This window comes from Eleginops maclovinus, chromosome 5 (genome assembly GCF_036324505.1).
Source record: "Eleginops maclovinus isolate JMC-PN-2008 ecotype Puerto Natales chromosome 5, JC_Emac_rtc_rv5, whole genome shotgun sequence".
Classification (NCBI taxonomy): domain Eukaryota; kingdom Metazoa; phylum Chordata; class Actinopteri; order Perciformes; family Eleginopidae; genus Eleginops; species Eleginops maclovinus.
In genome coordinates this window covers 15745799-15770602 of record NC_086353.1, presented here as the reverse complement: position 1 = coordinate 15770602, position 24804 = coordinate 15745799, and the positions used below count along the sequence as shown (strand labels likewise).

The 24804-nt window shown below is 39.7% G+C and overlaps 5 protein-coding genes across 7 annotated transcripts; 2 read left to right on the top strand and 3 right to left on the bottom strand.

Annotated features, from left to right (window-relative positions):
- Positions 1 to 588: 588 nt before the first annotated feature.
- On the top strand, positions 589 to 4523 carry ftr84 (finTRIM family, member 84). The gene is made up of 7 exons (XM_063884617.1): positions 589 to 1712; positions 1828 to 1923; positions 2127 to 2360; positions 2621 to 2777; positions 2875 to 2931; positions 3105 to 3158; positions 3341 to 4523. Exons 1-7 carry the CDS (start codon positions 1140 to 1142, stop codon positions 3883 to 3885), a joined length of 1716 nt encoding a protein of 571 aa, XP_063740687.1. The 5' UTR covers positions 589 to 1139; the 3' UTR covers positions 3886 to 4523.
- Positions 4524 to 12700: 8177 nt separating this feature from the next.
- Positions 12701 to 15195, bottom strand: LOC134864851 (T-cell ecto-ADP-ribosyltransferase 1-like). The gene is made up of 3 exons (XM_063884148.1): positions 15141 to 15195; positions 14890 to 14981; positions 12701 to 14370 (listed from the first exon to the last, which is right to left on the bottom strand). The coding sequence occupies exons 2-3, from the start codon at positions 14962 to 14964 to the stop codon at positions 13633 to 13635; spliced, it is 813 nt and encodes a 270-aa protein (XP_063740218.1). The 5' UTR covers positions 14965 to 14981; positions 15141 to 15195; the 3' UTR covers positions 12701 to 13632.
- A 1799-nt stretch (positions 15196 to 16994) lies between these two features.
- LOC134864850 (GPI-linked NAD(P)(+)--arginine ADP-ribosyltransferase 1-like) lies at positions 16995 to 19891 on the bottom strand. The gene is given in 4 exon segments (XM_063884147.1): positions 16995 to 18283; positions 18285 to 18413; positions 18533 to 18611; positions 19674 to 19891. Coding segments are annotated over 4 exon segments (861 nt in total). The 5' UTR covers positions 19691 to 19891; the 3' UTR covers positions 16995 to 17647.
- A 133-nt stretch (positions 19892 to 20024) lies between these two features.
- LOC134864848 (ecto-ADP-ribosyltransferase 4-like) lies at positions 20025 to 22292 on the bottom strand. 2 transcript variants are annotated; one of them, XM_063884143.1, is made up of 3 exons: positions 21892 to 22292; positions 21204 to 21343; positions 20025 to 21056 (listed from the first exon to the last, which is right to left on the bottom strand). In XM_063884143.1, exons 1-3 carry the CDS (start codon positions 21896 to 21898, stop codon positions 20178 to 20180), a joined length of 1026 nt encoding a protein of 341 aa, XP_063740213.1. In that variant the 5' UTR covers positions 21899 to 22292; the 3' UTR covers positions 20025 to 20177. The 2 variants fall into 2 exon arrangements, with proteins under 2 accessions (XP_063740213.1, XP_063740214.1); XM_063884144.1 differs by having other exon boundaries at positions 22008 to 22290.
- On the top strand, positions 22194 to 24157 carry LOC134864849 (T-cell ecto-ADP-ribosyltransferase 2-like). Of its 2 annotated transcripts, none has more exons than XM_063884146.1 (3): positions 22194 to 22465; positions 22764 to 22902; positions 23162 to 24157. In XM_063884146.1, exons 2-3 carry the CDS (start codon positions 22771 to 22773, stop codon positions 23990 to 23992), a joined length of 963 nt encoding a protein of 320 aa, XP_063740216.1. In that variant the 5' UTR covers positions 22194 to 22465; positions 22764 to 22770; the 3' UTR covers positions 23993 to 24157. The 2 variants fall into 2 exon arrangements, with proteins under 2 accessions (XP_063740216.1, XP_063740215.1); XM_063884145.1 differs by having other exon boundaries at positions 22214 to 22465; positions 23159 to 24157.
- The last annotated feature ends 647 nt before the right edge of the window (positions 24158 to 24804 follow it).

Here is a 24804-nt window from a genome sequence, read left to right as displayed (position 1 = left end):
TTAAACCCCAATACCAGCCTCCTGTGTTTATAATACTGTACTTGGGTCCTGCAGTCGATCCCTGACAAACCGTGACAGAAATAATACAGGAAACAACAGACAAGGATCGTGACAATTAAATCATCACTCCTTTATGTAAACATGACGATTTTTTTTATATTATTGTTTCAGCAATGTCATGATGGCTGTGTTTTGCATTGTTTTTCAGGTTTTCAATGTTCCTCTGTGGTTCACCACACAGGGCATGCGGGTGCACTGATGTTCGAATATTTGTTTACAGGATAAACAGCACATGTTTTGACATCATGCACCACCATGAAACTCGCTGTGCAGTCAAATGGAAAACACAAATCACTTACTGGTTTCTGAGTGCTGTGTTTTATGCAATTGGCATACACTTTGTGCTGACATTAGGTGGTATGATGAACCTTGTTGTGTAAATGAATAAAATGTTGACGGTAAAACAGGATGCAGTGCTATGGGACCTTCACATTTGAGTACAACATCAATATAAATGATGGAACATGTTGACACCTCTTAAATAGGATTTCTCCACCAAGGATGTTATGTTTTTGGTTCAGTTTGGTTTTGGTTGTTAGTTTCTGAGCAGGATCACAGATAAAAACTACTGGCATGATATTTCATAATTTCATTGGTGGATTAGTCTAAATGGGCAAAGGGAGAACCCATTCAATGTTGGAGTTGATCATAATGATTTAGTGTTGGAAAGCTCCATAGCACAGGTCTGCACTCTGGGGTTGTCTAGGTTTTAGTTTTTCTTTGCTGACTTGACATTACTTTGTGAGTCAACCTGATCTTCTTGCTTGTTTAGCAGATTCCATCATGGTTGCAGATCTCAATACTTTCACTGAGATACTTGGAAAAGTGTTCTGTGGGAAGACTTCACCTTGTGTTTACACTTGAAACAAAACCATCCCTTATATAAATATCACCAGAGAACAGCTTTGTCTCTGGTTTGAATAGACATTGTAGTATCACAGTAAGCTGTGCTTGGAATCTCTCTGGACATAAAACACAACTTTATTTACTATCGCTTTGCACACTAGGTGATATTATTTTTGGGGGGTTTTCAGGACACAGATGAAGTTCATCTAATATTTGTCTCAATCAGCATCATCATGGCTGAGTCTGGTTTCCCTTTACCACCAGAGGACTTCTGTGCACTGTGTGCGGACACACTAAGAGACCCGGTCACCATCCCCTGTGGAGACACCTACTGCCTGGAGTGCATCAAGGTCTACTGGGACCAGTTTGACCACATGGGTGTGTACAGGTGCCCACAGTGCCGCGCCACCTATACCCCGCGACCCGTGCTTAAACGAAATCTGCCCGACGTGAACCAACAGACACAACGCCAGCTCCCGGAGCTCACTCCTTTCCCATACATGCATCGAGAATCCTTCTGCGATTTCTGTGTTGGCCATCGCAAAAAGGCTGTTAAGTCTTGCCTCATGTGCCTGGCCTATTACTGCGAAACTCATGTCAAGCCACATTATGAGTCATCCACTTTCAAAAGACACAAGCTGGTCGATGAGATGGGCCACCTGGACAGGAAAATCTGCCCCCAGCATGAAAAAGGCCTCGAGCTGTTCTGTCGCACTGACCAGATGTGCATCTGTGTGCTGTGTACGGTCAGAGAGCACCGCAGCCACAACATTACCTCAGCAGAAGAAGAGCGCAATGAGAAACAAGTAAGTTTTAATTGTAAGGGTGTCAACCTTGTGACTCTGCCTTTTATGCACTGAATAAGATGGATGACATACTTTGGTTGACAGAAGCCATCTAATTGCTGTGTTCTTCCAACAGAAAGTCCTGGTGGTCACCCAGTCTGAGGTCCAGTACATCATTCAGGAGAGGATGAAGGAGTTGCAGGAGCTCAAACATAATGTGGAAGTTCTCAAAGTAAGATTGGACATTCCTGAATAAACATTATTGTGTTTGTACATTTAGAGATGTAACATGAGAAGAGGAGACAATGTGATTTTGGATGATATACAATATGCCCAAATGAGATATTTTACAATATTGTCCATGATAAGAGCATTATGTATAGGATTGTCGTTATCTCAATGTGGTCTTGAATTTAAAATGTTTTTTTCTTTCAGAGTGGTGCCCAACGAGCACAGGCAGAAAGTGATAAGACCTTTCATGAAATGCTGCAGGCGGTGGAGCGCTGGAAGGCTGAAATCCATCAGATGATAACAGCCAACATGCAGTCTGCGATGTCGCAGGCTGAGGGCTACGTGGACCGCCTTGAGCAGGAGATACAGGAGCTGCAGCGCAGAGACGCAGAGCTTCGGCAGATCCTCGAAACAGAGGACAACATTCACTTCCTGCAGGTGGGGAAAAAGATCTTTCTGGTTGCAAGAAATATAACTATTCCTGTCTTAGCACTTCTGGCATGTTTGCACATTATTCAATAAGAATTTACACGCACTCTTGATGCTTTCTTTTCTTATAAATGCTGACAGGACTGATATATTTTAATTTATTCTACATACTGTATATTGCTAAGGTTAAGGTTCTACTTTTTCTAAAAAGCCAACTTTTTGTTTTGTTTCTGACTTGTTTACTGAATCCTCTATCACCTCTTGAATAGAATTTTCCGACCCTTTGCGTTCCTCCGGAGGCCATGGTGCCCAAAGTGCTCATCAACCCTCAGTTCTCTTTTGGAGAGATGAGTAAGACGGCCATGGAGATGAAGGAAAATCTGGACGATATATGTAAGAAGGAATTGAGCAAAATCTCCAAAACAGGTTGGTTTTTCTTAGATAATGTTGACAAAAATCGTTTCTGTGTAAACTACAAAGCAGACCATTAACATGCTAACATGATACTGTATTTTCTTCACAGTTAGTGAAACCCCAGTGTACATACTTTTGCCAAGAAATGGAGACAAACGACTCAAAGGTACACAATTGTTTACTGAAAGATGTAGATTACATAGATGTTATATACAGACCACAAGGACGATGCAGATGTTTCAAAGTTTTCACACGTATATGATAATGTCATTCCCCTTATATTTATTTTAGACAAAATGTATCTCAAAATAATGTGTGACCATGTTTTATTATCCGTAGTTCCTTCCAGAGTTGATTTTCAGGAGCCAAAAACCAGGATGGACTTCTTAAGATGTGAGTAGTGTAAATAGTTAAATTTCTTGACAACAGCAATATGCATTCATGTTTAGTAGCAAAGCTTTATCCGGACGTGACTTACTGTAGGTCGTGTTACTCAAATTCTCAAGTTAGTCTTTAACTTGATCTGGTCAATGAAAAATAATAAATGTGTATTGTCTATGTCTGTCTTTGCTCAGACACCTGCAAGATGTCCTTTGATCCAAACACAGTCTATAAAGAGCTGGTCCTGTCTGAGGGCAACCAGAAGGTCACGCGAAAGAAAACAGTCCACTTTCACCCAGATCACCCAGAACGCTTTGATGGTTTCTCGCAGGTGTTGTGCATGGAGTCTTTTACTGGTTTCAGGTTTTACTGGGAGGCAGAGTGGAGTGGCGAGTTTTCCATTGGGGTGGCCTACAAGACCATCAGTCGCAAAGGGAAGAACTCGCACAGCCTGCTGGGCTACAACGAAAAGTCCTGGAGTCTCCTTTGCTCGGACTCAGGCTACTCTGCCTGGCACAACAAAGTAGAGAGAGACCTTCCTGAAGCTCCCAGAGCCACACGGATTGGTGTGTACCTGGATTATGCTGGAAACACTGTGGCCTTTTACTCAGTATCAGAACACAACATGGTGCTGATCCACAGATTCAAAGCTCAGTTCAGTGAGCCTTTGTATGCTGGTTTTGGTGTAGGCTCTTCTGTAACCCTCTGCCAGCTAAAGAAAAATGCAAAGCCTTACTAAAATAAAAAAATGAATGAGGGAAGTTGTTTAAATTCAATTGTGAAGGGTAATAATCTTAAGCTTTGATCATTATGCACTGGCTTTAACAATCTGTGGATAAGTGACAAAAATATGCTTGTGTTATATTTATGTGTGTCTGTATGAACAGTAAAAAATCTACATGCTATTGTTTTAGGTTTTATTGTCTCACAGAGAGCAACTTTCATAATGAAGGTGGGAAGCGATAACATAACACACAAAAAAACATTGCTAACATTTTTATAATTAGACAACATGAGGACATAGTATTCAGTTTATCATGTTCAAATACCATCCATTATTAATATTTGACAAAAAAATGTAAACCAAGTTATAAGATGTTCTTTTTGTTGGCACTTGTACAAAAAGGTTTCTGGCCATGCTCTCTTTGATGCCAAGACATCGTGTGACATTAGAAAACACTTAAATAATTGCAATAGCTGTTAACATTCCCTTCCTAAGATTAAGACAGGTATTATATTGACATTTGATGAGGAAAGAGCAACATTCTGGGAATTTGGTGGTATTCCCTACAAGCACAACAACTGCCATTTGGATCTGGGACAAAGTTGTGTACATCAGATTAATCCAAAAGATATTAAAACCCTTTTTTTCTTCAAGCTGTGTGGTTCCCTTCTGCCCCTCCCCTGGTTTGTTAACACTCTGAAAACTGAGAGGCAGCAGAATCATCAACAGCAAGATGAACAGATACAAAGCTGCCATCTTTTTATATAAATTGGTAGCCATACATTGGACAACTTAATCGCTATCAGCCAAGAAACACAGCAACATGCCATTTTGTTTTCACCTGAGAAATATCACAGGATGGACAGTTGCAAGGTATCGTTCCCGACAGATGTAGCTCTGCACAAGAGGAATATTACATTCAGGAATGTAAATAGGTCTGAAATTATACTGAGTGATGGTGGAGGAGAAATATAAAACCAAGAGAGAGAGAGAAAAACAATCTCAACCAAAATCTAGTTTGAACTTATTGTAAGCTTTCACTGTGTATACATGGGGGAAACTAATCCATACCCTCTAAGCTAACATGATTTGCAAGAGAAATGATCTGAAGAAACAACAAACTGCTTTACATGTTCTTCACGGACACAAAAGCACATTCACGCATTATATGCAAACTTGCAGGTGTTGGAGGCAGTCAATAGGAAAGCTTCTAAATACATTTAGGCGCCCGCTATAATAAACACAAGTGCAATAATAGCAGTTTTTCTACAACTCTTGCTGACATTTATTTCTATGGCACAAACGCAAATGAAATACAAATATATAATGAAATAAAACTCACATTTTCATTATGCATTCATGTTGTAGTATCACTATCTATTCTGTTCTGTTTTATTGTGTCACTCCTGTATGTGCTAAATTATATCATTGTATACAAACATACTGAATTTGAAATGTTAAAGCAGCAGTATGCTTCTGTGAATCTTTTGTTAGAAAAAGAAGCTTGGTTTGATCCAAGTATGTCTTTCTTTATAAAACATATGCAACGCTGGTTCAGTAAATAATGTTTTAATGACTTTTTAGCATACAGCGCAGTTCTAATTGGTTTTTTTTGTCATTTTTTAGATGTTATTTTTTGAATTGTCTATTAAACTATGGATTGTTACTGCATTCTATATAATGATTGTTGTGTGTGACATATTTTGCTATAACTTGTCTATGATTGTAATAGTAGGATTTCAAAAAGTAGCCTGGAAACATGTTGAACCCTATTTTCATAACTAATTTGGTTGTTGCATAACATTTTAATTTCTACAGCCTGTTTACTGATTGTTGTTTTGGATGGTATTTCTTTATTCAAACACTAACCGAGAATAAGAACGTCTGCAGCTGTGCCTCAGTGCAAATCCGCTCTTCACTGCCACTTGTCCAGAATACTGCTCTCTGCTCAATACCAGGTTTGAATCAATAATTGTGTATCTCTATATTTAAGGTGTTGTTTCTTAAGTTATGTACAATATGCTCTTTTTGTGACAGTCAAATTGTTGACAAAGAGTCCTTAACAATATGTTTAAGACAAACATTACATTTCAGTTTAAAATGTATTTTCTTTTTCTTCTATACAGACATAATATGAACACGACCACCAGCTCAGACCAACCTTTTCGGAAGGAATTTGCTATATGTGTAGTTGCCTTTAACATCATTGTGTGTCTACCTCTAAATGTTTATGTCCTGTGGCTGATATTTGCGCACACCAGAGAGACTTTGGCCTCAGACTTCTTTTCTCTCAACGTGGCTATGGCTCAGATCTTTTATGCTTCATCATCAATGTTGATTATTGTTTTTATACAGTTAAAACTATTCTGGGCTTACCATGCATTCATGTTTTCACGTGGCGTTCTCTATACAGCCCAACCTCTCTTCTTATGTTTCATCTGTGTTGAGTACTATGCAGGGGTAATCCACCCTGTGTTGTTTCTCCGGTTTAAACCCCTTAGGTACAGAGTGGGCTGTTGTTTTGTTATCTGGCTAATCACATTGGTTTCCTGCTTCTACAGTATGTACACCTCTACAGATAGTATACATCTTTTTACATATTTCATCGAATATTTTCTTATCTATTCAATAATTATTTTCTGCTGCTGCTCAGTTCTCAAGGCCCTTAAGCAGCCTGGGCCAGGAGAAAAAGTCACAGAGAAGAAGAAGAACAATAGAATGAAGAGAAGAGCCTTTAAAATGATTTTACTTATCATGATTTCCTTAGGTATCAATTTCTTTTTTTATATGGTTGTAATTCCATTGCAATTTAGTTTGAATACCATGGACTTTTCCAAAGCACTAACAACATGCACATTTTTGGGTTTAATGATTGGTTTTATACAACCTCTCCTCTACCTCCACAGGGCTGGAAAACTTCCTTGTTGCAGGGGACTTTAATTATAATTTTTAATCATCATTTTCTGCTTTGTAAAAAAAATGTCAGATCAATAATGTAAATGAAGGTCTGCTGGTACTTTAATTGTTCTTAAGTCTTGTGATGTCATTTTTCATTATTGTGACAGAAGACATTTCTTTTTTATTATAAGTCTATTTTTCGCCTGTTTTGGGAATTAATGAAAAGAGGTATAATAAGTTCCAACTTTTAGTAAAAGAAATGTATTTGAACACGGAAATTAGATAAGCCAGTTGATTAGAAAGACTTCCTATAACCTTTTGTATTTTTTTTCATACTATGGACTTCAATTTGTACAAGCCTTCTTGTTTTCACATGTAGTGGTTAAATAGACATATATAATGGTTGTATAATTGTTTTCAAATAAAATAACCGCCATTGCACATTGTCTGTACAATTGATGACCTCTAAATGGTGTTCTTTTGAGATCAAAAATGTCAAATTGCATAAAGTTTACTTTGTTGAAAAGTACATTTTTCCAGTAACGTTGCCTAAAAGAATGCACACTGAGCAGTTTGTGCAAAAACATTTAATTTCATGACTTAATTATCAATAGTAATGTTCATGATTATTCAAATTATGATTTAAAAAAGTGAGAAGAGAGGGAAAAGGTGACATCTGGTGGGTTAGCGTTCTTAAAATAGAGGTTACTCGCTTTCTGGGACAATTTTTCCAGTTCAGTTTCATGTATGCTATTACCCACTGGATGGCACTGTTGTCCCTCTTTGTTTGTTTGTTAGTTAAACATTTCTTTAAACAGGAGTTCATATTAACATCTCTTCATTACAAAAAGGACATTTTTGTTCCAATATTGTCAGTATCTTGGGATTAACAGAAATGTTCTGTATTACAATGCATGTAGTGAATCTGGTGTTTTAGTAATATTATAATTGGTCGTCACATAATTATCTTTCAACGTCACCGAGAGTCTGAATGTGTCAATAACCATTGCACGGATTTAATTATACAAAGCCGATGCAGTTATAAGGCATTGAGATACAAACAGTCATGCAATTTATTTTAAACACAAGCCATGCCATGTGGAGAAAAAAGGCCACTGCACTGTATTTCAAAAACAAACTACAATGCACATACATTAGCTCATGTGATACCAAATGATTACCACCCAAATAATGGCTACTACTGTATGTCTTTTGCATGAGATTAGTATACCTAATTTTTGTGCTAATCGTAATTTTGTGCTCATGTTTGCCCTCAAAACTTCTAATAAAAGGTCTCTCAGTAAAGAACAAAGCAGATCTGGAAGCTTATTTCTGTTACATAATTAAGAATAACACAGCAAAAAAGACAACAAAGGTATGCTGAATGACAGAAGCAGCACATTGAGTGTAGTTACCATCAAAAACTATTTACACATAAATCCTTTTTTACAAGGTGTTTCCCAGCTCTTCGCAGGTAGAGAAGAGGATAGATAGCCCCGAGCCAAACCATTACAGCATAAGCCGAGGGCTGCAAGATACAAAGTGTTTTCCACTCCATTCGCCGCACCAGAAAGAGCATAGTGACCAGGGGCACAAGGCTGACAAAGGTAGTCACCTGGAAGATCAGGACTATATTAAAAGCCCTTTTCTTCAATAAGTTGGATCTCTGCCTCTCTCCTTCCCCTGGAGATGGCTGTTTCAGAGCCCTGAGAACTGATAAGCAGCAGAAAGATATGACCATAAAGGCCCCCAAAAAAGAGCCTATATACATGCCCAGTGATTCCGGACGTTGACTGCAAAAGAACATTTCGATTATACCAAGCATGATGTTTTGCAGCCATATTGCACAACAAAGGCTCATCCTGTACCTCAGGAGTTTAAACCTGAGGTACAGCAAAGGGTGTACGACTGCAAGGTAGCGTTCAATACAGACCGCGCTCTGTAATTGAACCCTGGCAGTGAATATTAAGTTGATGAGTGTAAGCATTTTATCTGCAACTTTATCGTAGGAGAAATGTCCTATGGTCATTAAAGGTGGTCCCAAGAATCCAAAGAGTAGCTCTGCAAAAACTAAGTGGAACTCAGACACTTCCATCCTGTCCGTCCAGAAGACAGGAGATGAAATGATCAGCCACATCACCCGGCCATTAGCAGGCAGAGAGATCAGGATATAAGGCAGAACTGCAGCATGATTGACAGGAGATCTGACACAGAGACCGCAGTAAGATGTGAGGTTGTTTTCTTTTGCTGTGAATTGTGTCATGTTTCCTGGAAGGATGAACAAGAAAAGCATTGTATTTATTTTTATTTACTCCATTTTAATAAGTAAGATATATCATAGAAGTACTTAAATATAGTTATCAGGGTGAAAGTGTGAATATGTCACTGACCTCGTTCACAAACCAGTGACCTCTCTCTTTGCCTGAGACACACAACTGTATTCACCAAATAAGTCTGGACTCAAGTTCTCAATTTGTCAAGATTGGTCATTATTCAAATTAATTGTAACATTGTCTATGACGCTAATGTCTATAATGCATTAGAATGAGCTAATATCAAAGTGTTATTATAGTTGCATCCTATTTCAAAAATGTGTAATGCTTCAATTTACTTCATGACATTTAGTAACTAGTCACAATTTAGTGTTTAATAATCTCCGTATAAATAATAAAACATTTTAATGTAAAATTACATTTGAGGTTCAGTGTGATACCTGTTTTTAGTCACATAGAAAGTGTTACCAAATTATCCACACATTTAAGTCAGTAACTAACCAAATAACAATAAATATGAACTTAATTCATCCATTGTTTAGATATAAACTCAAAGGTACACATTTGAAAGCACTAACCTTCTCTTTGTCTGAGTTTCTTCAGTTTAAATCAGTGCACTGCAGGAGCTCCAGGTTTTAATATCATTATTTACAGAACACCTGCATCAGCTGATGATCAGTAACCAAATAATGTCCATGAGTATTTTTGCTGGCATGCAAAACAAATTGATTTGGGCACATGATTTGACTAAAGAGGGTTTATTGTTCATCACCAGTAGTTAAGAATGTTCAAATGTACCAAGATAGAATAAACAACCACGGTAATATGGAGTTTTCTATGCAGGAAATGCTTACAATGCATTATAATTTATATACATATTTAAACAAGGAGAAATATTTTCAGATTGCTCTGCCAAAGCTACTGCACCGATAATCACAATATATAGATAACCTGTTATTTGTTCATTTTTGGACCCCATGCTCATTGAGATTCTCTAGCTGGCAATGATTTGAACATCCTGTCATTTCTAACAGACTAAAGGAACATAATGGATGTTCTCAGGTTTCTTAACACTTGTAAGGACAGCATAAAAGCCCACAAACAGAAATTGGAATCTACCACAGTTTGGATTTTCAAACAAGTATTAAAGGCAATTGTTAACAGAGATGATTTCAGGGATTATCTGGTGTGTTCATTTAAGTACTTCTCCAGCTGCCCATTCCGTGTCATATTTCTGTTAAACAAGGCCTGCACTTATCAGAAGCAACAAGATGTGCAGGCACAAACATGCAAATGCACAAAAACATGTCAGGGTTTGGGGAAATAGGGCCCAAGTGCAGCAAAAAGGGAGGCAGGTATGGGTACAAACAAAAGGCAAGCTTTATTCCAAAGCTGTTTTACAAAAATACAAAGTTAGGAAAAATCCAGGACATGAAAAACACTTGACTTGAACACATGAAAGACGATAACGAACTGACAGAACACAAGGGAAAGCAGGACTAAATACAAAGACACTAATCACAACACAAGCCACAGCTGGGGCGGGGAGGCAGAAACACGAGGGCAACAGGTGGAGGCCACGGCAAGGGAACTCCGGAGGCCGGAGACATGGGCGGAGACAGGGGAGGAGACAAGGGCATAGACCATGGCGAGGGAACTCTGGAGGACGACCTGGAGGACAGTGGAATAGCTCCGGAGGGCGGCGAGACAGTTCCGGAGGACGGCCTGGAAGGTGGCGAGACAGCTCCGGAGGACGGCCTGGAAGACAGCGGAATAGCTCCGGAGGGCGGCGAGACAGTTCCGGAGGACGGCCTGGAGGATGACGAGAGAGCTCCGGGGGACAGCCTGGAAGGCGGCAAGATGCCTCTGGAGGACAGGCTGTAGGACGGGCTGGAGGACGACGGGCTGTATGACGGGCTGGAGGACGGCGAGACGCCTCTGGACGACGGGCTGTAGGACGGCGAGACGCCTCTGGACGACGGGCTGTAGGACGGCGAGACGCCTCTGGACGACGGGCTGTAGGACGGAGAGATGCCTCTGGAGGAAAGTAAGGAGCACCTGGAGCAGGAGGCGGCAGGGGCTGTTGTCGGCGGGACCCCAGTTGGTACTGGCATCAGCGGGACCCCCGAAGAGGCAGGACATGGCTTTGGCGCGAACCCGGGTGGTACTGGCATCGGCAGGACCCCCGAAGAGGCAGGTGCAGGGGCCAGCAGCACCACCGACGGGACATGAGCTTGAGTCGGCGGGGCCCCCGACTGGACAGGGACATGGATTGGTGGGACCACCAACTGAACAGGTGTCGGAGGGACCACCGACTTGACGGGGTGAGGAGTTGGCGGGACCCCCATCGGAACAGGAGCAGATGTTTGCGGGACCCCCATCGGAACAAGAGCAGGAGTTGGTGGGACCCCCATTGGAACAGTTGACGGCAGGACCCCCAACGGAGCAGGTGCAGGAGTTGGCAAGACCCCCATCGGAACAGGTGACGGCAGGACCCCCAACGGAGCAGGAGCAGGTGTTGGCGAGACCCCCTTTTGTATAGGTGTCGGTGGGACCCCCGACTGGACAGGCGAGAATGGAGTCGACTGGACAGGCAAGGCTGCAGTCGACTGGACAGACGAGGCTGGAGTCAAGGCTGGGGTCGACTAGACAGGTGAGGCTGGAGTCGACTGGACAGGCAAGGCCGGAGTCGAGACCGGAGTTGAGGCTGGAGTCGAGGCTGGAGTCAACTGGACAGGCAAGGCTGGAGTCGAGGCCGGAGTCGACTGGACAGGTGAGGCCGCAGTCTAGAGGAAAGGCGAGGCTGGTGTCGGCATGGCCGGAGAGGCCGGAGTCGGCAGGACAGGCCAAACCGGAGTCGGCCGGGCCGCCGACAGGACAGCAGGGGCTGGAGTCGGCCGGGCCGCCGACAGGACAGCAGGGGCTGGAGTCGGCCGGGCCGCCAGCAGGACAGCAGGGGCTGGAGTCGGCCGGGCCGCCAGCAGGACAGCAGGGGCTGGAGTCGGCCGGGCCGCCGACAGGAAAGGCAAGGCCGGTGTCGGCCGGGCCACTGACAGCACAGCAGGAGGTGGAGTCGGCTGGTTCGCCGACAGGACAGCAGGGGCTGGAGTCGGCCGGTCCGCCGACAGGACAGCAGGGGCTGGAGTAGACAGGAAAGGCGAGGCTGGAGTCGGCCGGGCCGCCGACAGGACAAGCGGGGCTGGAGTCGGCCGGGCCACCGACAGGACAGGCTGGGCTGGAGTCGGCCGGGCCGCCGACAAGGCAGGCGGGGCTGGAGTCGGCCGGGCCGCCGACAGAACAGGAGTAGCTGGAGTGGGCCGGACTTTCAGCTGGGGAGCATAGCAGCCAGGGCTTGGCCTGGAAACATGGCTGCTAGGGCCGGAACTGCAGCCGGGAGCGTGGCTGCAGGGGGCGTGGCTGCAGGGGGCTTGGCTGCAGGGGGCTTGGCTGCAGGGGGCTTGACTGCAGGGGGCTTGACTGCAGGGGGCTTGGCTGCAAGAGACTTGGCTGCAAGAGACTTGGCTGCAGGGGCCTTGGCTAGTGGAGGCTTAACTGCAAGCCTGGCTTTGCGTCCCTTTTGAGCCTGTTGAATGCTCCGCGGGCCACCAAAGGCCAGGCGGGATCCCAAAAAGGGGTCCACAAGAGGAGCTTCGTTGGGAATGGCCCGAAGGCTAGCATGCCTGGAGCTAGCAAGCCGGGAATCAGGTATGTTCTCATAATCACCTATAAAGTCTTTTTCCCAATCCTCAAATGAGCCCCTTAACCAGGTCCTTGATGTCACTTCTTGGCGCGCCATGGACAAGAAACACTGACTCTCCTCTTTACTTGAGGCATATCGAGACAAATTCTTTAGGCAAATTAACTTGTATTTCACCTCATGTAGCTCAGCTGCTGGGTCCATCTTTGGTCAGTTCGTTCTGTCAGGGTTTGGGGAAATAGGGCCCAAGTGCAGCAAAAAGGGAGGCAGGTATGGGTACAAACAAAAGGCAAGCTTTATTCCAAAGCTGTTTTACAAAAATACAAAGTTGGGAAAAATCCAGGACATGAAAAACACTTGACTTGAACACATGAAAGACGATAATGAACTGAAAGAGAACACAAGGGAAAGCAGGACTAAATACAAAGACACTAATCACAACACAAGCCACAGCTGGGGCGGGGAGGCAAAAACACAGGGCAACAGGTGACAACAATCAGGGGCAGGGCAGATGCTGACAATGGCGGGAAAACACACAAAGACAGAAAGTAACAGGGCCTGCAATGAGAAACAAGGTAAGTACAAAATAAAACAGGAAATGGAAAACGAGACACAACATGAAACACAGGGGCTTGACTAGACATGACATGACATGACGTGAATACATGAACACCTCACTTGGTATGACATAAATAGTTGATTAAACATGAAATGACAGACATAATAAATAAACATAACTAACAGATTTGACGAGACATAACAAAACACAGACCGATAGTTGTACTGTTATAGTTACATTGTGAAAATGAAAACAAAAAGAAACAGTTCTTCATTGAGCAGTTTAATGTCTGGAATTAATTTAGCATTCATAAGCCCACAATGATCACAAACAAACTAACTCTTATAGTGAAATTTGAACTTCATGCAGTTAAGGTTGCTCTCAACTCCTAGACTCTCTAAGACAAAGACTACATCACAATCTTCCAGACCTTTCATTTTAACCTGTTTCTCATTAAGTATATTGGTAATTATGAACGTTTCATACGGAGGGATGAGAACCTCTGCCTCTTGTTCATTAAAGAATGAATAACTTTTCAAAAAAGCGCCTAGACAGGTCTTAATTTTGAAGCAGGTCTTTTTACCGAAGTGCGTCAAATTTGGTTTGTAAGATGTTGAGGTAAAAGAGCCAAACCGAATTTTTTGGTTGACTTTGCCAGTATAAATATCCTTGGTTCGTCTGAAAGTAGAGTGACAGTGGTAATTACTATTTAAGATCTGTATGGCAGAAGTCAGCAGGTAATGTAGAGAGTGGTACTGGAACATGGAGCGATAGATACTCCTTTCTGTCCGGACTGCAGTATTAAATCGCTTGTACACATTTTCAGCTGTGTAAATACAGATTGCAGTTATGTGACCCATGGTAAGATCCTTATCCTTTCTCCAATCAAATTTCTTTTTTACAAGAGACCTTGTAATACTCCAGTCTTTTTCAGATTGGATCACATACTTTTCTTTTGGAAATAATGTATCCTTCACTAAATTCTCCATTTCTTTTTTGCAGCCAAAATACATGTCATCAACCGAATTTTCACCCATGCTCAATGGGATCCTCTTTTTGGCATCGAGTGGGACCTAAAAGAAAACAAACATCATTTCACCAGCACTGTTAAAACTGTTCTGTATAACAGTGTCTATATTAGAACCTTATCTAAATGGTAAAAGTTGTCCCCTAAGTTAGGAATTTGAGCAGGTTTGAAATCTGCTTCATGGTGCTTCACCCACCATCACACATTTGAGTGAGCTCAAATGCTCAGCAATTAGCATAATGCAGGTTCTGTAAATGATCATTAGTGCCCCAACATGTTATATCGCATAGAAAGGATTGTTCAAAACAGATGCACAGTTAATAAAAGAATAAATCACAGATCATGTTTTTCCCAGGCGTCCGAAGAACAAACTATTGTAGTTTCACTGGTGAAATGTTTTATACATATATGCACTTGATCTTTAAATTAAGTCAACATTTAGGATTTGTTTTTGTTAGGATGTGGTGTTCTTGCCAACGTCTTTAAATAATTGAGTAAATATCTTCAACTACAAACACTTCTACATACAGTATACGCAAATGTCCACACCAAACGCTCAACTCACCGCCATGGAGTCAAAAGGCATCATCCAGCACAGGAGTAGACTCAGTGTAGCAAAGATCCACATGTTGCCCTTCATCACTGCAGTCAGGAAGTCTGATGAATCAACGCACATACTCAAAGCAAGTCAGGAACAAAGAGCTGCATCACCACGTGTACTTATGACACAGATATGTGAGGACAATTGCATGGCAAATGCAAAAAAGTATTTCAGAAAAAATGATGATCAAAATATGATTTAAAAGTTCAACTCACCAGCCTGAAGAATGGGAAGGTGTTGTGCACTAGGGGAAGCCCTCAGGTAAAAGGTTTCAGACAACCGGTCCTCAGCATGTGGTCAGGGCTCATGGTCAACTTTATATACCTTGCCTTCATGAGGGACTGGTCACAAATATTCACACACACATGCTCAATTTGCACATTTACTCCTCTTGTATGTGGAAGGACTACTCCGATGTTTTCAAGCATTTTAATTAACCTTTTGGTTTATTTGTACTTTTTTAAGAAAAGTTTTGTCTTTTTATCAACTTTTTTTCTTGCACTAATTAATTAATTTATTAATTGCATAAGTCATGGAAATGATATTTGAATTAATAGAAAGTGAAAAAAAAAAGCTTTCAGACATATAATGATGGCTCCTCTAACATGTTATGTATTTACTGATCTTGAATTAAATTCAGAAACCATTTATTTTATTTGTAAGAGATTAGTCATTCTATAACTTGTTTTAGTTTAAGTCTGAAATAAAATACAACAAGCTGTTTATTTTTGTTTTATATGTCAAATGTTATGTTTGTCTGTATTAAGATCACCATTAGCACAAGCGTGAGCATTGACTATTCTTCCACAGGTCCAAAGTTTAACTTACTTACCTAGAATTTTCATAGTGACTCATAGAAGGAAGATTAGTTTATGTTCTCTTAGTTTACATGTCTGACAAGGTACAGATAAACGGTAACGGCCCAGTATGCAAAGCTACAGATGCTGGTAGGTAGTCAATGAGAAAACTACAACAGAAATGAGGACTTCTTTATTGAACAGTAAAGATGGCTTGTACAGTTCTCTTGTGAACAAACAACATTTATTTTTACATTGAATGTAACTCACCATATCTCTTTGACACTTTATGATCAACAAACTCGCAAAACTCATTGTGTGTATTTTTGATGATGATCAACATAAATAGAGGAAAAACCTATATTTAATACACTATAAACATTGAATAATTGTGACGCATGCATTTTATTAAAATTATATCCTTGAATTTAATGCATTTGGATAGGGAAAAAGTACTACGGGAAATATCCGAATATCTCAAGACTCATTTTTATGATTAGCCTTTCTTTCAAATTAACTAAACAATCTATATTTTCTTGGTTAACCGCAAAAGGCTGTGATATTTTTATCATTCAATGCATGAGAGTCTAAAGCACACAAAGCAGTTGGGAAGTCACACAAGATTAGATTAAGATTAGACAGCAAAGCAGTGTCCGACAACAAGGAAGGAATTTTAACATGATCTTAAAAGGAGAATAATAGTTAGGACACAAGAGGTGGAGCTTTCAGACGCAGTGCAGCCTACACATATAGTTGTATGTAAAGTGATTCTTTCTGTTAGATAATCCTGAATGTATAGTGGTTTATATGCGAGATTATGATAGTGTGTGTAAAACAGAACAGTGTGAATTATTTCCCAGGCGGCCCCTCCTATGAATGTCTGTGCTGTCACAGTTTTGAAGCTCTACACTTTCAATACATGCTTCTTGAAAAACATATGTGAATTTAGAATTGGATAAGGCCCTGTGAAGTGAGAGGTTCTTTTGTTTTTCAACCAGAATGTCTTTCTTTTGCCTTGCATATCTGTGGTCTTCCAAACAGGCAGAACACAGCCCCAAAAACATATTAGCTACTGCTAAAGCTTGATTGCCAAGAGCAGAAGGAAGTTACTAAAAGGGATAAGCAACTTTCCTTTTTAATCAACTAAAAACTTGTTTTCCTCTTTTGGATTGTGGCTGCTCGACAGCGAGAGGATGCTGATTTATCTTAGAAAACATATCAAACTGAAACAAAAAAAACTGGACACACGCTTTTTTTGAAATACAAGGCTGTTTAATCATTTCTTTATGGACACAATGCAATAACATTCTGGGACTACTCGTGCATCCAATATAAATGCATGTACTGTAACATGGGCAATGCGGCTCAAAACCATGTATTTAACAATAACCAACTTTTGATATTTATTTAATATTTTCACTTAGAAAAAATGGAAATATGTTTCATATAAGCTTCATCAGGTTCTGAAAAACCCTTAAAAGCCATTCACTATTGAATCTACATGTTACCATACATTTAATTGAGATGAAACGTATCCAAAGCGCAATAAACAATAAAGATATAAACTCAGAACAACACGAAACATGCAGACCATTGTAAGAGCTGGTGCAATCTTTGAAAGTGGCTACACCACAGGCAATTTCATATTGTCCAGTTACCAAAATATTAATAATGTTTTCTCCTGCTTGAATGACAAAATGTGTAATACTTAACACGGTGCATCTTAAAAATCGCATTTTACATGTTAGCATCCTAAAAAAGCACAATTCGAATTGGAAAGAGGTTTGCGTGTCTTGAGTTTGTAGACCACTTCACAAGGAAGATCCTTCTTTTTTGAAAATAAAGCTAAATCCCTATTATGGTGCAGCCAATTGCATAATTTAGCATCTTTTTTTAACGTCTCTTTTGTGAATGTGTGAGACAGCTTATTTCAGAAGAGCACAATTTAAATTTGAAATAGCTTTTCCTGTGCTTTCTAGATAATAAACCACCTCACAAGGTAGAGTCTTCTGGTCAGATCTCCTCTCAGTGTTTGTGACTTTAAAGACCTCATAAGGAGGGATCAGCACTTCTCCCTCTGACTCGCCCAGTTTAGAGAACAAAGAGATATCTGCTCCCAAGCATGTGATAATCTCAAAACAGGACTTGTCTCCAAATGTTATGTCACTGGCGTACCTATCCATTGAGCTGGAGGTGAAGGAGCCAAAGCGAATCTCTTTGTTTAGAATATCTTGGCGGAAGTAGCTGTTGACTCTGCGGTAGACTGTGATATTCCTTTCTTCTTCCCGTTTGCGAGTGTTGAGAGTTTGCAGGGCGTCAGTCAGGAAAAAATTAAGGGTGTGATACCTGAACCTGGTCTTGTACTCATGTTTCTGGGTTCGAACTGCTTCATTAAAATCAGGATATATCTTGGGGTTGTCGAGGGTATACACATAAATAGCCACAGCCTGTTCTTTCCCCAGTGCTTTGGTAGATTGCCTTCCCTTTTTATTGCTCCGTTTCTTGTTGTCGTAGTTCTCCCCTTCAAGCCAGGCCTGTTTGAATCTGCTGTCTCCGTTTTTTCTTATTCGCCAAGTATTCAGTTTGCACCTTGGACTTCATTTTGTCTTTGCAGCCATTGTACATGTCATCAACAGAGTTTGGAGCATCATCCAATGGAAGGAAACCATTTACGCTTGGTTTAGCACAGTTCTATAAAGAAACAAAAAACACAAGAACACTTTATGTTGTTGAAAAGTCCTACATACAGTAAGTCATTGCGCAGCAGTTACAGTACAATTAAGCAAGCCATCATTCAGCATATACACTACCATCGCAATTCCTGTAGAGACTCCATAAAGGATGAGCACTGCCATTCCAACTGCCATCCTTGCCATCCTGCACCAAAACCTAGAGATTTTTTTTTATCTTGTATAAAGCCAAATGGAGACATAGGTCATTTCCTTTTTATTTTATTTATGTTTTTCTATCAGTAAACAAGAGTCTTGTAATTCAGAGAACCACAAATTGACTTCCTTAAAAATGCAAACGCTGTCACAAGAAACATGTAACATTAGCCTCATTAAATATATTCTATCGCCTCTTCCTTCCCAAAACAGAAAGCAGGTTTGCCACCCGTTTATGGTTTGCAGCACCAAAGTTAAACAACACATAACACAGTTTATTTTTTAAATGAGGTGCACATGATATACGGACTGAGACAGGCATGACTGATTAAAGTTGGACTGCTTCTTTTCTGCTATCTTTAAGGTTACATTATACCAATGAAAAAAAGAATGGCATTTACGATGTGAATGTCAAGAGACTATTTATGACATCATGTTTTTATTTCAGTCATATCCAAATACATTTTGAAAATAAAGTTAAATCCCTATTATGGTGCAGCCAATTCCATAATTTAGCATATTTTTTTAACATCTCTTTTGTGAATGTGTGAGACAGCTTATTTCAGAAAAGCACAATTTAAATTTGAAAGAGCATTTCCTGTGCTTTTTAGTTTATAAACCTTTTAACCCAGGTACTGCAGAGCTCTGAAAAGCATAGAAAATAAAATCTTACTTGACGATAAGTTATCCTACAGACCAATTCCATTTAAGCAAGCTGTCAGGTTATATTATAATACTATGACCTGTACAAGGCCTATGAAGATTCCATATGTCATTAGAAATTCTGCCCAAACTGCACTCAGTGCCATTTTCCACCAGATTAGAAACCTGCACACAAAACTCTTTCAGTAAACAAAATTGTTGGCACTTACTAAACTATTCAGTAGTCATTTAAGAATGCCTGCTTTTTCTGACCTGGCCATGAAGTGTCAATATCTTTATGTAAAATGTATGGTGTAAAACTTTGGTTGCATTGAAAGGGCCTTGCATTTGTATCCTTAATGTGTTTGGAATCTCGATCAACCATCTGAAACAGGATATCAATGAGAGAAATGGTTTGACTTACCACAGTTCAGTTCTCATATGGTATAGCTTTGGTGACTTTGGAGCTCCTGCTTTTCTTTTGCCTGCTGTTGTCCATTACAATCAGGAGCGGGACCTTCATGAGGACTACAGAGTAAACTTACTTCCTCTAAAAATGGAATGGATAAGATGGGTCTGCACATCTGGCAATCACACTGGTATACCTATAAGCCCAAGAAAAAAGAAAAGCTAAACAGCCAAGGAGTATTTTAGTTCAACTTAAGTAAAGAGTGTTCAAAAACCTTTTTGGTATGGACTTTATGTATTCTTACTATAAATTGTTTTCAAGGAAATTATTAATGTTGATGTCAATAACTAACAGAAAAGATTTGAGCGTTTTAAGCATTTTTTATTTATTATATATTTTTTGTTTCACTAGTATAACATTTTTATTTCCTTATTACTTTCAAACATAAATGATAAATTCTCTCAATAAGCAACAACACATGATAAAGTACCCCAGATACACACCATCTGCCGTCTTTTATCAAAGAGCAACTCTACATATCACCAGAATAACTATCAGTACCAGAAGAGCCCCCAGCACTGCAGCGACAAAACACATCTCCCTGCGTTGTACAAGGACTAAAGAGATTATTATTAACAGCAATATGTATGCTAACATCGTCCATGCACTCCATGTGTACAAGTATCGTAAATAACTTTTTATTTCCTTTTGATTCAATTTACAATTCAAATCCCTTCTTGGTGCCTTGGTGCTCTGTAGCTTGTAGACCACACTGCACCATGGGTCGTTTGTCAGCACATCAGTGATTTTGAAGACCTCATAGGGAGGAATTAGCACCTGTCCCTTTTGGTTTGTAGCAGAGTAATGTGTTATATCAGCACCGAAGCATGAGTAGATCTCAAAACAAGAAACATTGCCTTTAAAGTCAAATGACTGCTTGCTTGAAGCTACCCAGGTAAAAGCACCAAAGCGCATGTTAGTGTTGATGACATTGTGGTCAAAACGTTCCCATGTCCTGTAATACGTGGTTCTGCACAATGTCTGGTTTGTACGCAGAACTTGAATTGCATCTGTGAGGAAGAAGTAAAAATAGTGGAACCTAAATGTAGATGTGCAGTACTTGTGTTTCCCTGTTTTCACTGCTTGGTTGAAGATGTGTTGTATATATGTCAGCTTTGTGTACATGTAAAGTACTATAGCATGGTCTTCTTTCAGCTGTGCGTGCACTGGTTTCTTTGCACTGCTTTCAACTAGAGCCCAGGCAATGCTGAACTTTCTGTTGTAGTGCCACTCAAACACGCCAAACAGGTCGATCACTGAGGCTGTTTGCGACCGGCAACCATCATACATGTCATCAATGGAATCCGTAGCCATATCCAGAGGCAAAGCCACACTTTTCTGCAGGGACAGATAAGAAAAAGCCACAGTGAACCCAAGCAACACTTGCAGAAGGCTTCAGAATATAATGTGTACATCTGCTGACACAAGAGGCAGTTAAAATGTGCATGTATTGCTGCATGTAAAAATAAAGAACTGGCAACCCACCTCAGCAGGATTCTCAGGCTCCCAGATGAGTAGAAATGGGTCATAGAATAATAGAAGCGCCAACGCCATAAACAAACACAGGGTTGCCAAGATTTTCTGGGACTTCAGCTTACACACTGGTCGACCGCCAAACTTCATATCTAAATGACAAAAACAACCTCTTATTTCCTGTAAACCAGACCTTATAATCAAATAAAACAAGCATTCTCGAACTCTTCACTATCATGAATATGTATAAGACTTTGTTATTCAATGAAATGGAGCACTGATTGCTTAACAAAAAGGGAATTGAACATTGAATGAACATCAAAACGTGAAAGAATGTCAAGTTACTGGAAAATACGATGAGCGTTCACTAGGGATATTAATAGTGAAAAAAAGATGAAAATAATAAAATACGAGTGAAAGGATGAAATGTAATACGGATAGTAGAATACAAAGTAATTAAACATGATCAAATATACTTTTCATATCTGTTCAAATTAAATCAGTACCATATTAACAGTATTCTTTTCATCCATAAACACTGCAGCAGAGCCATTTTCATTTACATTTAACAATGCACAAATCAGGAAGTAGGTCATAAACACAACTGAGTCTACTTCTCACTTAACCGTGTTGTCTTTTTATTTGCAAGCACGTTGATTCAGTTTGTTTGATTCATTTGCAACTAAATGTACAAACATACCTGACATACAATAAATCACAACCAGGACCGATATGATAAGTCCTTGTAGCCCATCAATAAAACCTTTATATTCCCACAACAACAATATAACACCTTTGGGTAAGTTTTTGACTTACTTTTCTCCTACCAAGTGCTTACCACAGCTGCATGATACTCTTTAGAAAGGGGGTGGAGGCATTCATTGCTGTTTGCCGGCAAAGTAGTTCCCCCTAACAGGATCTACACGTTTGACTACAAATGTATGTTTACACTTTTGATGCTATTTGACAATCAGTTTCTTTTTATTTAGTAAAAAGAAACTGATTCAACCTTTTTAATTTTACTACAGCCATTTTGCTCGTTGGTATTGTATTCTTAAGTTACGTGTAAATGTGTATTTGTCAAGTCTACAAATAAAACCCTTGCCCCACAGAGGGAGGTTCCGTATGTACCAACACTCGTAAAACCTGTTAGGTGGCTGCATGTTCAAACAAACAAAGGTCCTTTATGTCGTAGACTAAAATAAAGGACACTTTTTAATCTGAAAAAGACTGATGACCTGATTTAACTGCACTGTAGTGCTGCTCAGGATATGGTGAGTTATTTTTAAAAATCTAACATTTTGAAAACTTTAATTAAAGAGAGAAAGATTGCAGTGAGAACTCATAGCTAATAACGATAATATGCAGTCACACATTTCAATTACACTTTAGATTATGATGAATTGAAAGGGAGTATATTGAACCTTAATAATACAGTATGATACATTTGGATGAATGATATATGCTACAGTACAATGCTCAGTTCCAGTACTTAAGGAGTACTGCACATTTTTGCTCAGTCATTCTGATCTGAGTTGTTCCTATTTACATTAGAGATTTTCTCTTTTTCAGATGCAACATGCTTTCGTCGGACAACCAAGAATGTCAAAGACAAACTGCATGCGTCATTTCTTTTATTGTTCTTTTGGTGGGACTGCTGATGTTTGTCGTTATATATCTGACACTCAGCTGGCAGGATATTGTTGGAGAGGTATTTAAAATGAATTATTTACACAACTACATATTTGACATTTACAGGAGCTGAAGAATAAATACAAATTGTGAAGTGTTACTCTGATAAAAAAAAGCAAAACATCCTTGACAAAACAAAATACTTTCCTCCTTTTGAATTCTGCAATTGTCTTATTGTCTTATGAAGGACTGCGCAAACAAGGTTTAAGGTGTCATTTAGTGTATGTCTCCATCTATTGGATGACTACTGAACAACATGTTTTTCCTCATTTTAGCAGGATGTTACCTATGACCTGAACGAAGACATGTATGACGACTGCCAGACCAAAGCTACGGTTGTGACTAATGAAGCCATAATGCAGAAATGGAACACCAGCAGAAACTTCACTACAACCTGGAGCAACACAGAGCAAAAACCTAGAGAGCCAGCACACAAGTATATGGAAAAACATCTTTCAACAGCCATTTACATATACACAAAAGCTATGATGCAACCTTTTAAGTCATACCTTGATACTAAAGTAATACCTGGAAAACAAAAAAAAACATTAGGGCCAGATTCCCTTTATTTTTCCTTGAGCAAAGCCATTCAAATTCTGAAGCACAGCCAGGTGACATGTCTCTGGACAAATTACCGAACCGAGACACTTTTGAATCTGAACATCTCTAACAAACTGATTCGCTTCAGCACCTTCATATTGGGTACTGACGGATGGAAATTTACAAAGAATGCTTCATGTTTTGAAGTATACACATGTTTTGGTGCTGACATAACACACTACTCAGCATTACAGCTACACAGCCAGGTGCTGATTCCTCCCTATGAGGTTTTCAAAGTCACAGACATAGACATGAACACACAGAGGTGTGAAGTCCTATACAGACTGAAGAGCAACCTAAATTGTGTTTATGATATAGAAAGCAATATGTTGCATCCAATATCTGCATTACCTGCATGGCTAATCTTTGTCGTTGCCTGTGTAATTATTGTATCTCTTTTGCTACCCTTAGTCATTGTGAAGGTGTTAGAAAATCATAAGAAAACTGCTGTTTACAGAGCCCCATTTCTACATGACAACACCTACTACAAGGCTGGAGTTGTCATGTAAAAGGCAAGGTTTCATTTCAGATGAAGATGATCCTATTACCTTTACAGTTGGCAACCATGACATTAATAAGCCTAAATGTCCATGTTTTAAAACTTCATGTATAAGTAAATATTGTTAGCATAGTATTGCAATGTACACATTTATTAAACCTTTTTAATGACATAATATTCAGAAAATTGTGTTGATCCACATTTCATTTTGACTTGCAAAATTGTAATAAGTGCTCTGTTACTCAATCAGTAAATTCAAAGTTTTAACTCTTTGCAGCTCGGTATGAACTGTTGAGTGTAAGCCTGAGAAATACAATTGGGTCATAAGGGTCGTAAAGAATTGATGAATCAAAACATATAAATAATGCTGTTTCTTTTGTAGTAGAACAGCCAAGAGAGAATTGTAAGTTGAATTTCTTTATTTTTTATCAACTTAGTTTTCGTTAGTTTGGATTTCTGTGCATACATACACTGCTGTACAATATGAATAACTTGGACTGCTAACCTTTTGTCAATATTTGATAGCTAGATATTGAACTTGATCAATCTTGTGAAATAAGAATCAGAATATTAATCCCCTTATGAATACCCAAATTCTTAGACGGAAGGTCTAAGGCAATCAAGAATACCAGGACCCTGAAACCAAAGCAGGAATTATACTTTTTAATAAATCTGCATTTAAAAAAATAAAACACGCACTTGATATGTTCTGTGTATTGTAGACACATTATACAGAGGGTCATCACAATTTGAATATAACCATGCAATCATAATGCCTACATGCTCACATTATACAGAGGGAATCACAGCGTCTCTCTGTGA

What these genes read in the sequence shown, in the direction of transcription:
- ftr84 (XM_063884617.1), top strand. Translation starts at nt 1,140, where the DNA reads ATGGCTGAGTCTGGTTTCCCTTTACCACCAGAGGACTTCTGTGCACTG. An exon ending in ATAATGTGGAAGTTCTCAAA is followed by an intron (nt 1,924 to 2,126) that starts GTAAGATTGGAC and finishes TTTTTCTTTCAG; the next exon opens with AGTGGTGCCCAACGAGCACA. An exon ending in TGGAGACAAACGACTCAAAG is followed by an intron (nt 2,932 to 3,104) that starts GTACACAATTGT and finishes TATTATCCGTAG; the next exon opens with TTCCTTCCAGAGTTGATTTT.
- LOC134864851 (XM_063884148.1), bottom strand. Translation starts at nt 14,964, where the DNA reads ATGAAGGGCAACATGTGGATCTTTGCTACACTGAGTCTACTCCTGTGC. An exon ending in TGCCTTTTGACTCCATGGCG is followed by an intron (nt 14,371 to 14,889) that starts GTGAGTTGAGCG and finishes GTTTTCTTTTAG; the next exon opens with GTCCCACTCGATGCCAAAAA.
- LOC134864848 (XM_063884143.1), bottom strand. An exon ending in AGCCTGAGAATCCTGCTGAG is followed by an intron (nt 21,057 to 21,203) that starts GTGGGTTGCCAG and finishes CTGTCCCTGCAG; the next exon opens with AAAAGTGTGGCTTTGCCTCT.
- LOC134864849 (XM_063884145.1), top strand. Translation starts at nt 22,771, where the DNA reads ATGCTTTCGTCGGACAACCAAGAATGTCAAAGACAAACTGCATGCGTC. An exon ending in GGCAGGATATTGTTGGAGAG is followed by an intron (nt 22,903 to 23,158) that starts GTATTTAAAATG and finishes TCCTCATTTTAG; the next exon opens with CAGGATGTTACCTATGACCT.